This window comes from Halichoerus grypus, chromosome 6 (assembly GCF_964656455.1).
Source record: "Halichoerus grypus chromosome 6, mHalGry1.hap1.1, whole genome shotgun sequence".
Lineage (NCBI taxonomy): Eukaryota > Metazoa > Chordata > Mammalia > Carnivora > Phocidae > Halichoerus > Halichoerus grypus.
In genome coordinates this window covers 17,567,637-17,582,163 of record NC_135717.1, presented here as the reverse complement: position 1 = coordinate 17,582,163, position 14,527 = coordinate 17,567,637, and the positions used below count along the sequence as shown (strand labels likewise).

At 53.2% G+C, this 14,527-nt stretch overlaps 1 protein-coding gene across 3 annotated transcripts; it reads right to left on the bottom strand.

The window, feature by feature from the left end:
* Positions 1-3,947: 3,947 nt before the first annotated feature.
* On the bottom strand, positions 3,948-14,264 carry NFATC2IP (nuclear factor of activated T cells 2 interacting protein). Of its 3 annotated transcripts, XM_078074653.1 has the most exons (9): positions 13,844-14,264; positions 13,126-13,198; positions 10,828-10,945; positions 10,069-10,149; positions 9,792-9,978; positions 8,540-8,684; positions 8,299-8,408; positions 7,365-7,598; positions 3,948-6,147 (listed from the first exon to the last, which is right to left on the bottom strand). In XM_078074653.1, exons 1-9 carry the CDS (start codon positions 14,228-14,230, stop codon positions 5,989-5,991), a joined length of 1,494 nt encoding a protein of 497 aa, XP_077930779.1. In that variant the 5' UTR covers positions 14,231-14,264; the 3' UTR covers positions 3,948-5,988. The 3 variants fall into 3 exon arrangements, with proteins under 3 accessions (XP_077930779.1, XP_035922616.1, XP_077930780.1); XM_036066723.2 differs by lacking the exon at positions 7,365-7,598 and having other exon boundaries at positions 13,844-14,261; XM_078074654.1 differs by lacking the exons at positions 3,948-6,147; positions 7,365-7,598 and adding an exon at positions 6,926-7,185 and having other exon boundaries at positions 13,844-14,263.
* Positions 14,265-14,527: the final 263 nt, after the last annotated feature.

Below are 14,527 nucleotides of genomic sequence, written 5' to 3'. Positions count from 1 at the left end.
TAGTTTATCTCCAGAAATGCCAACGATCAGTTCTCGCTCTCGGCGATTACCCTTCCTCGGTGTTGGGTTTGGGCTTCGGACACGCGCAGGAAGCGTTGAATGAATGGACGTTGAACAGCGGCCTCTGGAACGGCCCCGTCCCTATGGTTCGGATTCCCCAAGCCAGCTGCCTGTCAACTCCTGAGCTTCCCCCTGGACCCTGCAGGGAGGGCCCCAGACCCCACACGCTCCGTCTGGACCTGGTTTTCCTCACCTCCGACGGAGACTGAAGCCCTTGCGCCCTCTAGTGGTCTCCTCTGGGATTCTCCTAGCTGCGGGACTGGACTCCGAGACCACAGAGCCCTGGCACCAAAGGATAGCGTGGAGTGGTTCTTTAGTGCCCCCCGCTCCAATCTCCAAGCTGCAGTAATAACCGTACACTCGAAATAAAATTAATATACTTCCGGGGCGCCTGGGTGGCTCAGTCGGTTAAGCGTCTGCCTTCAGCTCAGGTCATGATCCCAGGGTCCTGGGATTGAGCCCTGCATGGAGCTCCCTGCTGGGCAGGGAGCCTGTTTCTCCCTCTCCCTCTGCTGCTCCCCCCGCCTGTGCTCTCTCACTCTCGCTCTCTCTCATTATTCATTTATTTGAGAGAGAGCGAGAGTGAGAGAGCGAGAGCACGAGTCGGGGGGCGGGGGGGGGGTGGGTCAGGGGCATAGGGAGAGGGAGAAGCAGGCTCTCCACTGAGCGGGGAGCCTGAGCAGGGCTGGATCCCAGGACCCTGGGACCATGACCTGAGCTGAAGGCAGACGCTTAACCAACTGAGCCACCCAGGTGCCCAATAAATAAAATCTTTTAAAAAAGAAATAAAGGCAAATATTTTGATGCTAATTGGTTTTGCCAGATGGGAAAAATATTTAGCTCTTCTCTGGGGACAGGTGTTTTTTTCAATCTGATGGATCTCTTGAATAAAATTCCTTTAAGATCAGATAAATAAATATGTCTGTACAGGTCTATTGGTTTAAACTGGAGCCCAACTTTTGTTCTACTTGCTGTGGTTTATGACATAAGAGGAAATGTGGAATTTCTTAGGGAAAAAATAGTTCACCTATGACCAGTGCCACAAAAAGACATCTGGCTTACGGGTATGACAAGGACCTGGTAACAGGACCATTGGACTGGGTCAGGGAGGTTGAGAATCTCACTGAGGAAGTGGTCCTTGACCTCAGATGTGGGGGGGGGCAACCACTGACTTCCCAAGAGGCAGTGGACGGCCTGTGCAAAGGCCCTGCCACAGAAGGAAACATAATGAGCACAAGAATCTGAAAGGAGGGCAGTGTGGAGAAGAGTGAGGGGAGGGACGCCAGCCCAGCAGCAGGCAGGGGCCAGCCTGGGCCCAGGCCTAGCACGTTAGGGGCTTCCTTCATTTTAAAATCTGACTTGCGGGCGCCTGGGTGGCTCAGTCAGTTAAGCGTCTCTTGATTTCGGCTCAGGTTGTGATCTCAGGGTCATGGGATTGAGCCTCATGTCAGGCTCTGTACTCAGCTGGTAGTCTGCTTGAGATTCTCTCTCTCTCTCTCCCCCTCTCCCTCTGCCCATCCCTGTCCTGTGCGTGTGCACTCTCTCTCTCTCTCTCAAATAAATAAATCTGAAAAAAAAATAAAAATAAACTCCGATTTGCATTTGAGAAGATCCCTCTGGCTGCACTGTACTTGGATTGAGGGGCCCCAGGGGGCTGTGGCACTGGACCAGGCTGCAGGCAGCAGCGGCAGCTTGGCCCGGGGTGGGATAGAGAGAGGGAAGTGAACCCCTTTCAGAGCCATCTGGGGCACCTGAGTTGGGTGGGCGATGGAGTGGATATGGGGGTTAAGAGGCATCGGACACCGAGCTAGGGATCCTTGAGAACAAGATACAGTATTTGTTTCTAAGGAGCTTACAGTCTAGTAGGGGAAACAGAGACCAATGGGCGGAAGAGTGTGCTGAGCCAGGCCCCTATCCCGGGCTGAGCTGGGACGCACACAAAAGGACATGGCCAGCGCCATGGGGGAGCCTTACAGAAGGGATGACAAGGGTTGGGAGACGGGAAGCTGTGAGGCTATCGGAAAAAGAACCGCATCTTGCTCCTCCAAGGGTGGTCAGCGCCCCCATCGCAACACCCGGGAGCTCGTTGGAAATGCAGCATCTCGCGCCCCACAGCTTCACGCTGGCCCCACGCGTGCGTTTTCACGAGCTCCCGGGCTCACGTGTGTTCGAGTGTGTGAAGCGCTGGTCTCATCATAGGTCAGGCGCACCCGGTCTTCCGCCCAGCTCTGCATTCGGTGGCAGTGAGGTCTGGGGCAAGTTCACTACCCCAAACTCCCGTTTCTGTGCTGGGGAATGGGGATAATACCACCACCTACCTCGTAGGCGCTCTAAGGATGAATGAGATCATGAAAAGTACCGAGGTTGGTATGTGGCAGCGAGTAAGGGCCCACTCTAGTTTTGAAGGTTTTTAATTAGGAGAGTTTTTGTTTGTTTGCTCTGTTTTGTTTTTGGTTTTTTTTTAGGAGAGTTTAAAAAGACCACCCTACGAGGCGGCACCTGGCTGGCTCAGTCAGTGGGGCATGCGACTCTTGATCTTGGGGTTGTGAGTTCAAGCCCCACACTGTGTGTAAAGATGACTTAAAAATAAAATCTTTGGAGGGGCGCCTGGCTGGCTCAGTCGGTGGAGCATGTGACTCTTGATCTCAGGGTCATGAATTTGAGCCCCATGTTGGGTGTAGAGATTGCCAAAAAATAAAAATAAAAAACAAAAAAAAAGACCACTTGCGAAGTGATCCTTTGATCAAAAGGATAATTCTCTCATCATAGAAGACACGCAAAATCTTTTAAAACGAGTAGTCTCTAGGGGCGCCTGGGTGGGCTCAGTCGGTTAAGCATCTGCCTTCGGCTCAGGTCATGATCTCAGGGTCCTGGGATCGAGCCCCACATCAGGCTCCCTGCTCAGCGGGGAGTCTGCTTCTCCCTCTCGGCCCCCCCCCCTTGTGCTCTCTCGCTCTCTCTGCCAAATAAATAAATGAAATCATTAAAAAATTAAAAAATAAAATAAATAAAATGAGTAGTCTTTCCCATCTCCTCCCGAGCTTAAGTGCTGGGGAAGAAGAAACCGGAATCTCTAGCACTTGAGGTCCAGTCACTTTGGCTAGCAATCTGGCAGGTACTGAAGAGAGAGTGGACAGGGGCATGCGTGTTCAGTGACTGGTGATTCCACTCCTGGCTATAAACCTGAGAAAATCGCAGCTGGGGTCACTACAACACTGCTTGCAATAGGCACATCCCAGGGGTTAAAACTGGGCTGGGTTACCAGGGATAGAAATCCTCAGAGAGGGGCACCTGGGTGGCTCAGATGGTTAAACGTCTGTCTTCGGCTCAGGTCATGATCCCAGGGTCCTGGGATCGAGCCCCATATCGGGCTCCTGACTCAGTGGGGAGCCTGCTTCTTCCTCTCCCCCTGCTCGTGCTCTCTCTCTGTATCTCTGTGTCTCAAATGAATAAATAAAATCTTAAAAAAAAGAAATCCTCAGAGAGCAGGGATTTTAAACAGGACGGAAGTTCCCCTTCCTGTGAAAGCCTGGAGGTCAGCAGTGCAGGGTTGGTGGGACCCGGACTCCTTCTCTCCTTGTCCTGTCCCATGTGGCTTCCTTTCCTAAGGTCATCTCGTGTCAGCAGCAGGAAGATAGCGAAGGAGAGGGGCTCACGCCCGCTTTTGGAAACATCCCGCAGGGCGCATCCCTCTCCCCCTTCCACCCACGAGGCTAATTTGGCACCCGGCTACAACAGAGGCTGCCAAGTGCTGTCCTCACTCAAGTCTCTGCACTTGGCTAAAACCAGGGGTTCTGTTACCCTGGAGGGGGGAAGAATGGATGCAAGGGGCCATAGCGGGGGTCCCACGAGGGCCACAAAGACAGAAATCCTCAAGTAGACACAAGTTGAATGTACTCCCATTTATTTTGTTGAGACTGAATACACATTTTTAATGTGTCCAAACTTATTAATGGACATAAAAGATCTGGGGGAAAAAGTGAGAGTGATACCCTATTGTGGATTATTTAAATGTTATAGAGGCTTCTTTCTGTTTTTCTCACATTATAAGGTCAAAGGAATGCCATATTCCAACAAAAGAAGGTTTTAGAAGGTGACATCCTTTTGCCAAAATTATACCACGTAACAGTGGACAATTAATGGCTTTATTAGTAGACAGTACTTGAGAAGACTGGCTCATTCTGGGGTGAATATAAAACTTGGATCTCATATGCAAAGGTGATTTCAAATGGTTTAAAAGTACGACTCAGTATTTAGCAGCCAGTGCGGCCCAGAATCAACCAAGGAGAACCAACGTCTCATCACACAGAAGAGAAGCCAGCCAACGTGCATACCGGGCTGCGCTGGCCGGACTGCAGCCCTAGTTAGTGGCCTAAATGTGAAAGGACAAACTGACAAGCTAACAGCAGAAAATGTAAACCACCTAAACTACTTTTAAGTAAGAAAACAAAAAGCAACAAATGATACGACAAAACAGTTCATGCATCTACGTTAAAATTGAGAATTTCTGTTCGGTGAAGGGCACCCCTAAATAACCAAACATGAGTGCCATGCTGAGAGCTGTTTGCAACCATCAGGGCCGTGCACAGAAAGGGATCCCCAAAGGCTGCTGGGTGTATGAAGAAATCCCCCCAATTACTGGCGATCAGATGAATGGACAATAAAACCCGCCCCCACTTTCTATCCAACAGACTGGCAAAAATGAGAAAGCAGGGCAGCAACAAGTACTGATGAGGATAAGGAGAAATGGGCCCCCCCCAACCCCAAGCAGGAGGCTCAATGACCAATCAAAAGAAAAAATTGGTAGAACCATAGGAAGTTAACCAGTCTGACCCGTCATCCCATCCCGGGTACCTATGCCGGAGTCACCTCCACGAAAGCACAGAAGGGGAGCCACGGAAGATGTCCATCGTGGCCTTGTTCACGGGCCAGGAGCTGGAGGCACCCAGCTGTCCAGCACTTAGTGAACGCGTGGGACACAGCTGGGGCCCGCCGAGGAACACCGCAGAGCGGTCCCAGCCTCGAATCGCACGGAGAAGCAACAACACATGTTGAGGGAGAGAACAGCCCGAGGTCTGCAGCACAGTAATACCACATGTCGCAAAAGTATATTCCCACACACAACAGTGCATCTGACAAGGATACATTCATATTCAGAGACGTGTAATCCACACGGTAAAACGGGCACTCGGAATGGCAGGAAGAAAACAGGGAAGAGAAAGCTGTAAGACCAGAGAAGGCTTTCGTGGACTAGCATCCTGAGATCCAAACAAAAAAGCTCGGATGTGTTCGATTATGCCTTAAACAACGTGTGTGCATCAGGAAGGTTGGCTCTAAAGGGTGCTGGGGCGAGGAAGACACGCAAGACTGAGAATCCACTCCGTCCTACAAAAGGGTAACCCACCGTCTGCCCTGCTCAAGTGAGGGTGTGTGTGAGCTGGCTCGTTCAGGGAACCACACCCATGTGTGTGCCGGCTCGTTCAGGGAACCACACCCATGTGTGTGCCTTGAGCAAACTGCATCCGATACCCCCCCAGGGCCAGTGCTGGTCTTGCGCACGGCAGAAATCCCAGGCCTGGAATCCACACCCACCCCCCATGTATTTCCACTCGCTCTAAATAGGAGCGGTTTCATACAACAGACACTTCAAGGAAGGAAAGGCGGGGGGTGAGGGATACCGTCTCTGTGTCCCCGGGGGGCTGCAAACGCAGCAGACCACGTGGATGGAGCCACAGTCCCCCCAGGGCGGCAACAACCACCACACAACTAACCAGGAAACTAACAGCTTGAAACCAGGGTCAACGAGGGGGGGGTGTCAAAGGTCACTGCTCGATTTTGCATCAGCTTAAGGATAAGTCCATATAGGGCCAAAAGGGGCAGCTGTTCTCCCCAAGTCCAGGCTGGGCCTCCAAACAGGGAGGGGGAGTTTCAGCTCCAGACCTCGATGAGGTCCCCAGATTCCATGCCCAGATCAGCAGGCAGCTCCTTGCCTGAAAGCTTTGTCCCATCAAAGAAGAAGGAGAGCTTGTGGCCTGAGAGTCCCATGGCCTCCTCATAGCGGGACATGAGGGTCTTGAGAGGAGAATCCTGGACAGAGAGGAAAAAAATGAAGGTAAGAATTTGAAGGGCGGCGGGGAGGGGGGGCGCCTGGCTGGCTCAGTCGGAAGAGCGTGCGACTCGGGGTTGTGAGTTTGAGCCCCATACTGGGTGTAGAGATTACTTAAAAACTAACCTTTTTTTTTTTTTTTTTAAGATTTTTACTTATTTATTTGACAGAGGGAGACAAAGCGAGAGAGGGAACACAAGCAGGGGGAGTGGGAGAGGGAGAAGCAGGCTTCCCGCTGAGCAGGGAGCCCGATGCAGGGCTCAACCCCAGGACCCTGGGATCATGACCTGAGCCAAAGGCAGTCGCTTAACGACTGAGCCACCCAGGCGCCCCACTTAAAAACAAATCTTAAGGGGCGCCTGGGTGGCTCAGTCGGTTAAGCGGCTGCCTTCGGGTCAGGTCATGATCCCGGGGTCCTGGGATCAAGCCCCACGTCCGGCTCCCTGCTCAGCAGAGAGCCTGCCTCTCCCTTTCCCTCTACCTGCCACTCTGCCTACTTGTGCTCTCTCTTTCTCTGTCAAATAAATAAATAAAATCTTAAAAAAAAAACAAAAAAAACCAAATCTTAAGGGGCGCCTGGATGGGTCAGTCGGTTAAGTGTCCGACTCTTGGGTTTTGGGTCAGGTCATGATCTCAGGCATGAAGTCTGCTTGTCCCTGTCCCTCTATCCTTCCTGCCCCTCTCTTTCTCAAATAAATAAATAAAATCTTTAAAAAAAATTTTTTTTAATACAATAAAATCTTATTTAAAAAAAAAAGAATTTGAAAGGAAAGGCTGAGAATTTGTAGAGATGGACAGAGCGCTCGGGACAGAGAGGACAAGAAAACACAAGTACAGTCAGAGCCCACGAGGGGAGGGCGAGTGGACAAAGAAGCTAGCGCAGCCGGGCTCCTCTCTAGGGGACTGGGCCACAGCCCAAGGCTCGGGATGTAGGCTCTGGGTCAGGCAGGTTCTGCAAGCCCCCGGTTCCTCACGTCCCAATGCAGGTATCTGTCACCGTGATGCAGACAGCCCAGACCCTAGAGTGGAATGAAGATGACCTGAGCTGGAGGCCAGGCTCTCCCACTCAACTGGTGCTCGACCTTGGGCAAGTGTTATGGATCCTTTGTAGTCCCAAGCACACTGGTGAGTGCGAGTGGGACCTTATTTGGAAATAGGGCCTTTGTAGATGTAATCGGGTTAAGAGGAGGGCACACACTCGATGAGGGTGGGTCCCAATGACTGGTGTCCTTGCAAGAAGATGCACACGCAGAAACACACAGGGATGACCCCATGTGACCACAGAGGCAGAGACCGGGGTGATGCAATGGCAGGCCATGGAGAGCGCCGCGGACTGGTGGCCACCCCCAGAAGCCAGGAAGGATTCCACCCGGGGTCTCAGAGGGAGCATGGCCCTGCTGACCCCTCGGTTTCCGACTCCAGGTCTCCAGGCCTGGGAGGGAATACATTTGTTTCAAGCCAGCCGGTTCGTGGCATTTGGTCACAGCAAGCCCGAGGAGACAAAGACTGCAAATTACCCCCCTTCTCTAGACCCGCATCCCTATTAGTTAAATGAGTGTAACAAGAGCGGTTTCCATCTAACTTGGCTGGGAAACTCGCCAAGCCCCTGACCATAAATTCTCTCTAGCACGGGCACTGTCACTTAGAAGCTTGGTGCTGTTACTCTGACAGGTTTCACTGTCACAAGGGGCCTTTCCATGGGGCGCCTGGGTGGCTCAGTCGTTAAGCGGCTGCCTTCGGCTCAGGTCATGATCCCAGTGTCCTGGGATCAAGCCCCGCATCGGGCTCCCTGCTTAGCCGGAAGCCTGCTTCTCCCTCTCCCACTCCCCCTGCTTGTGTTCCCTCTCTCGCTGTGTCTCTCTCTGTCAAATAAATAAATAAAATCTTTAAAAACAAAAAAACAAGGGGCCTTTCCATTTTACCCAGAAGGAGGAGTCAGGAGACTAGAGCAGAGGTTCCTGGCCCAAAGGGGAGGGAAGTTGAATGATGGGCTTCTGCCACTCTCTAGGATGGGCGGGAACCTGAACCACTCAGGACCAGAAGGAAGCCCCCCTCGGTTAACTGACGGGAGAGACAGGATGGCAGAGTAAAGGGTGAGGGGCATGGATGGCCACGCCTCCCACTCAACTCACCGGAGACAGCGAGACTTCCAGCGTCTGGTGTTTCTCCTTTCCCTGCACCCGCAGCTGGAGCAGATGGGACATCTCCGAGGCCTCGGGCGAACTTGCTAGCACCACGCAGTCTGTGGGAAGGAAGATCGGGAAGCTGGGCCTAAGCAGGGCCTGAAGCCCAGCCAACCTCTGGGCCTTTCCCTTTATCCCCTCCCTGTGCCAAAGGCCTCCTCAAGGCTCCACCTCCCTGCCTTCCCCTCACCGATGATGTCGGCCACTCCGAGCTTTAGGGTCCTGGGAGTGGCGGTAGGGGACAGCTCTGTCTCTCCAAAGAGCAACAGGATCCTGCTTGGGGACACCCCAAGATGGGTGGCCATGTGGTCCACCACACGCTGTAGGGGCTCCGACTGAAGAGGGGACAAGAAGCAAAAGAGGCCACCTCCTGACGTGCCCCGTCCCACCCACCACCTCCTGAGCTCCTCAGCCATGAGTTCCATAGATTTATCCCTGGCAAAGTACAGAATAAAGTCATGTCAATATGGGGTTCAGGGCAGTAACACAAAGAACTGAAGCAGCCGTGGATCAGGAGGGAAAAGGGCAATGGTGGGGACCGCAGCAAAGTGGACTTGTGCCCCCTGAGACAGGCCAGCTGTCCCCGGCTCTCGAGGATGGGTGCAGCTGTGTCTCCCTACGTAAGAGAAGCCAGGCGTCTGGTCCTTCTTAGGAAATCACTCATTGCAAGGGTTGGCAACGAGCCCCTATGTTTTCAAAGCATGCTACAGGGGCGCCTGGCTGGCTCAGTCAGTTAGGCCTCTGCCTTCGGCTTGGGTCATGATCCCGGGGTTCTGGGATCGAGCTCAGCAGGGAGTCGGCTTCTCCCTCTGCCCCTCCCCTGGCTCGTGTGTGTGCGTGTGCTCTCTCTCCCTCTCTCTCACAAATAAATAAATTAAATCCTTTTTAGAAAACAAATAAATGAAAGCATTCTACATCTACAGGGTGAAAGAAGGAAGATGGTACTTGCTAAAGCCATGGGCTGCGTGTTTGCAACGTCTGGCTCAGTGGCTTCCCTGACGCAGCTCAACAAACGGTCAATTCTGTTATCACTCTTGTTTTGGCATCGGGCTCATCCCTACAAAAATGGTCCTTTTCACCAGGAAGCTGGGGGAGCTCCGAATGCCTGAGTGACACGTGTGTGTGGAACACCGTCAAAGCCAGCACTCGTGGGAAGCACAGGGTCTGAGGGAAGGAAGGAAGGAGGGAGGGGGCTACCAAGCCAAGCCTCTCAGGATGCTTACGTGGAGCGCTGAAGGGTCGTGGGTGGGCAGTTTGCCGGAGAAGGGAGAGTGAGGAAAAGACCATCAGCACAGAGGGAAGAGCGAACCCAAGGCTCGGGGGGCCTGGAGGAGCACCGGCAGGATGGGCAAAGCGGGACACCGTGCCTTCTGCCCACACATCGCGCTCGCTCCACAGGCAGCTCCGGGGACCCTTCTCCCACCGGCCCCTCAGGCACTTGCCATTCTGACGGGCAGTCTGACCACATCAGCCCGGCACCGGATTTTCAGCGGGAAGAGTCGGGGGCTCTCTGGAAGGGTGGGGCCCTCCACCAGGACCACCTCATCCTCTTGGTTCTGGTGATCCTGGCCCTGGCGCTGCTTGGGACTCAGGCAGGAACGGAGATCTTGGAGGCGCTTGCTCACCTCCCTGGGGTGCAGAAAGGACTCTGGGTCAGGCAGGGTGGGGCACCCGCTAAACTGCCCTTCTCTACCCCAGCGAGCTCCCCGCCCTTGGCACCTTAACTTCTGGAGTGCCCGAGTATGCTTTCTGCTTTTGGTCCTTGACAAAGGTGAGGGCAAAGGAGAGGTATCTTGAAACCTGCAAAGAGAAGAGAGGGCTGGGATGGAGGAAGGGGAGGGGACTCCAGTCCCACACCTCTCCTCCTGACCAAGAGGGGGAGCTGGATAATCAAGAGGGAGCACCCCCCAGCGACAGGGGGAGGTAAAGTCAGGGAAAATCTGAGTCATCATTTTTATACTTATAGGACCCAAATATTAGTGAGGAAAACGCCTAACATTCATTCGTTCGTTCGTTCGTTCGTTCATTTATTTATTTTAAATGCCCAACATTTAAGGTAAGTCACTTCCCAGGTGAATATCTGATAACATCCAACGGACACCAAGTACTTACTATATGCCAAGTGTTAACTCTTAATCTACTCAGAAATTCTGACACAGGTGGCATCATTATCCCCATTTTCCAGAAAAGGGAAGTGAACCACGGAGACAGTTAAAGAGACGGCTAGCTGGATTTGAAGCACGACGGCCATCTCCACAGCCACACCCGGTCAGACACAGAGATGAGACGTTCCACTCCCTGAAGGGCCCACTTCTCCTCCCAGGAACTTTATTCCTCACCTGAGCCTGGAGACTCCCTCCACTCCCTCCATCCCTTCTCCTTACCCTTTCAGGAGCCACCCGAGGATCCTGCCCACCTCAGCCTACCCCTCCGGCTCCCTTTCTGCTCCGGGGGCCCCAGGGCCCCGGCCTCACTCACAGAAACACGTCCTTTGTCTTCTCTTCTCTATCCTTACTCCTCAGCTTCTTCTTCCAGGGAGAATCTGGAAACGGGGCATCCTCAGCATGGGGACTGCTAGAATCTGCCATATCTGTCTCTGGGGACAGAGGAACAAAAGTGAAAGAGGTCAGGTAAGGGAGGGCAGCAAGAGATCAAGCAGAGGCATGTCAGGGGCTTCACAAGGTCCCCAGAAAGGAGGAAACTGAGGAGCCCCAAAACGCGCACGCGTGCACACACACACAACCACGCAATAATGCTGGGGAAGTGCTGGAAGTCATAGGGAAATGCCTGCTGCAGAGAAAAGGATGAGCTGGGGTCTGCCAGAACAGGAGCGTCTGGGCCCCGTGCTAAGGCACGAGCCGGCATGGTGAATGTGGACAGTCACAAAGTGGCCCGCTCCAACTAAGTTATGATTAACTTAATCTCTCCTCACTTTTTTGATCAGCTGCATCCCACAAAAAAATACACATAACCCAGGAAATATGTATTTACCTAATACACGTGTACTCCTTATTACACATGTATGTACCATTACGTGTGTGATAAAACATACTTTAAAGCAAATGTTGCCAAAGGATTTTTTTTTTAAATGTTCCTCTTGGGGGGCCTGGGTGGCTCAGCCAGTTAAGCATCTGCCTTCGGCTCAGGTCATGATCCCAGGGTCCTGCGATCAAGCCCCACATTGGGTTCCCTGGTCAGTGAGGAGTCTGCTTCTCCCTCCCCCTCTGTGTACTCTCTCTCTCTCTCTCAAATAAATAAATAAATCTTAAAGAAAAAAAAAGGTTTCTCTTATTTCCTTCCTGTACTCGATTGGATTGGCAGAGAGAGACTAGGGAGCATGGGGTAGGAGGTGGCGTGGCGCAGGGAGGGAACAAAGTAAAGAGATAAGTACGAGCCCTCTTAGCCCATATTTCTCAAATTTCATCCATGTGAGCATCACTATCACATCTTGCCATCCATACCTCTGTAATATTTAATATCTTCCTTTAGATCCCTCACTGTAACTAAAATTTCTTATAACAGGAAACTAGAGATTTATTCTAGAATAGAGGCTCTTTTCCATTTGTTTGCCACCAACAAAGGATCATCATTAATCATAAAAATAAATACTGCAGAAACAAAGCAATGATAATAAATCCTAGATCAGCGGCTCTTGACCAGAGGCAATTTCGCCTCCCAAGGGACACGCGGCAACGTCTCAAGACAATTTCTGTTGTCACAGTGAGGAGGGGAAGGGGTTAGAGTGTGTGATACTGGCCTCCGGTGGGTATGGGTCAGAATGCTGCTGAACGTCCCAAAAGGCACAGGACAGCTGCACACAAAGAATTACTCAGTCCAAATGTCAGTGGTGCTGAGGCTGAGAAACCCTGTCCTCGATAAACGTGGCAGTTGCTACAGACCCAAGATTCTGCCTTTCTGACAAGCTCCCGGGAGATGCCCAGCACTACTGGGCCTACGTCTGGAGAAGCAAGGGCAGAGGTACCTTTTCACTTGTACGCTCCAGGTACTGTCCTAAACCGTATATGTGGCCCAAGAGAAGGCTCTCTATGTATTCTCTTTAATTAACTCTCACCAAAATCCTTTGACATAGGTCCACAGTCATCCCCATTTTCCCGATGACAAAACTGAAGCACTGAGAGATGAACCTGCCCAAGGTCACACAGCTAGCTACTAAAGGGTAGAGCTGAGATTCAAACCCAGGCCAGCTGGTTCCTAAATCAGCTCTTGATCGGCCTACCACACTTGCTCATGGTGTAGAAGTCTCAGTCCAAGGGCTGCATTTGCCCACTGGAGCAATTCCTTATTAAACTTGATTCCTACTCACTGCCTTTGGGTGGTTTGCAAAAACCACATCACTGGGGGAGGACCAAGGCTGGCAGCCCTGATAAGACTCAAAGAACACCATGCTGGCTCCAGAATGTTCCCAAGGAACTTGTTGCAGATGTATCAAGATGTTACAGAATCTCAACAGTTCCTCCTCCTGGGCCCCCAGGATTACAGACTCAGAATCTCTGGAGATGGCCTAGAAATCTGTAGATGAGCACACTCTTGTGCCTATCAGGTCGGGGGGAAGGGTGGTTCGGCAGCATTTCCTATGCCTCCTGGTTAACGCTCCATCTCAATTCAGGACTGGAGCGTTTTTCTGGCTAGGAAGCAGGCGTCACCTCTCCCAGGCCCTTCCCCTTCAGGGAAAAACAGACCACAGGGATGTAAACTCCAGGAAGCTTCCTCAGAGAGGCCAGCACTAGGCACCTCTCCCTGGAAGCCCACCCCTACCTTCCTCAGCCTCTGGGGGACAGAGTTTCAGGAGGGACTCGTGATCCGGGATGAGATGAAGGCTGCTTTTCACCTGTAAAGACAAAAGTGAATCAATCCCAAGTCCTCCTTCCACTGAAAGGGAAAACAAGATGACTCTTCCCTTCCTCCAACTCCCAAGTCCAAGCCCTCTCTGGGGGAGTTAGGAGCCCAGCTTCCCCAAGATCCAAAACTGGAGTCTACTTACTACTACACCCCCTTTCCCCAAGGCATTCTGAGGATGCAAGTTTAGTTCTTTTACCCTCTTACTAGGCTGCTAGCCACCCCGCTATCTCGGAATCCTGGGAAATCCCAGATCCCTAGCTCACCCTACCACCTGGAGTCCCCAGTCTTCTCTGAACTTCCACGACCCCAGCTTCCTGGATCCTTAGCAATGGGCCCCAACCTCAAAACCCAACACGCCCCAAATCCCAGTCCCAGGTCCTGCCAGCCCCTCTCTGAAGCATCAGCGATCCCGGCCCCTAAGCCTCTCTCTGCTCCCGACACTCCAGCTCCCCGGAATCCCAAACTCCCAACACACTGCAAACCTCTTCACCTCTCCAATCTTCAGAAACCCTGCATCTCTCTGCCCCAATCCCTGGTTCCATTTAGTCCCCCAAGACCAACCCCAGAAGCCTAACCTCCAGCAGTCCCCAAACCCAGCCCTTCTGCGCTAGTCCTCCCGGGGACCGGGCTGCACCTTCCCGGAGTACACCGGAACAACCGGTGCCTCCCCCGGATCCAGCAGCAGCCGCCGCCGCCGCCTGACCGGGGCCCGCGGGGCTCCGGCAGGCGGTGCGTCCGCTCCTTCGCTGTCACTGTCGCTGTCGTCCCGGGGGGCGGCCGGCACTGGGGGCTCCGGGAGAGGGTCCTCGACCGAGTCCGCGGCGCCGCGCGCCGTTGCGACCTCCAGGATATCCTCGTCGCTGTCGCTGACCAAGTCCACAAACTCCGAGTCCAGGGTGCGATGGGCTGGAGACCGCGGGACGCGAGGACGCCGGCCCCGGCCGCCCCGGGCCCCGCGAGCTCCGAGGCCGACACCGCCGCCCCGAGGCCGGCGGCCCCGTTTCCTCACCGGCTCCGCCATAGCGTACACCCGCCGACCACAGTCCCCCGCCTCTAGACGCCTCGCCCGGCCCCCTCCAGCGACTTCCGCCCGTCATTGGGTTAACCGTCTGCTAGTCAACACCTCTCCCCGCCCTCACCCTCTGGCTCCTCCTCCCAGCCTTTTCATTGGTCGCCTCTCCCGCCCATCAAATATCCACCACTGAAACCAAAGCGCCAAAGATTCCAACCAGCCTCGGCGCAATCAGCCTGGGTTTCGATTCGTTCCAGCTCATCCATTGGCCAGCTGCCTCCTTTCTGACCAGCCCATTCCAGGCCC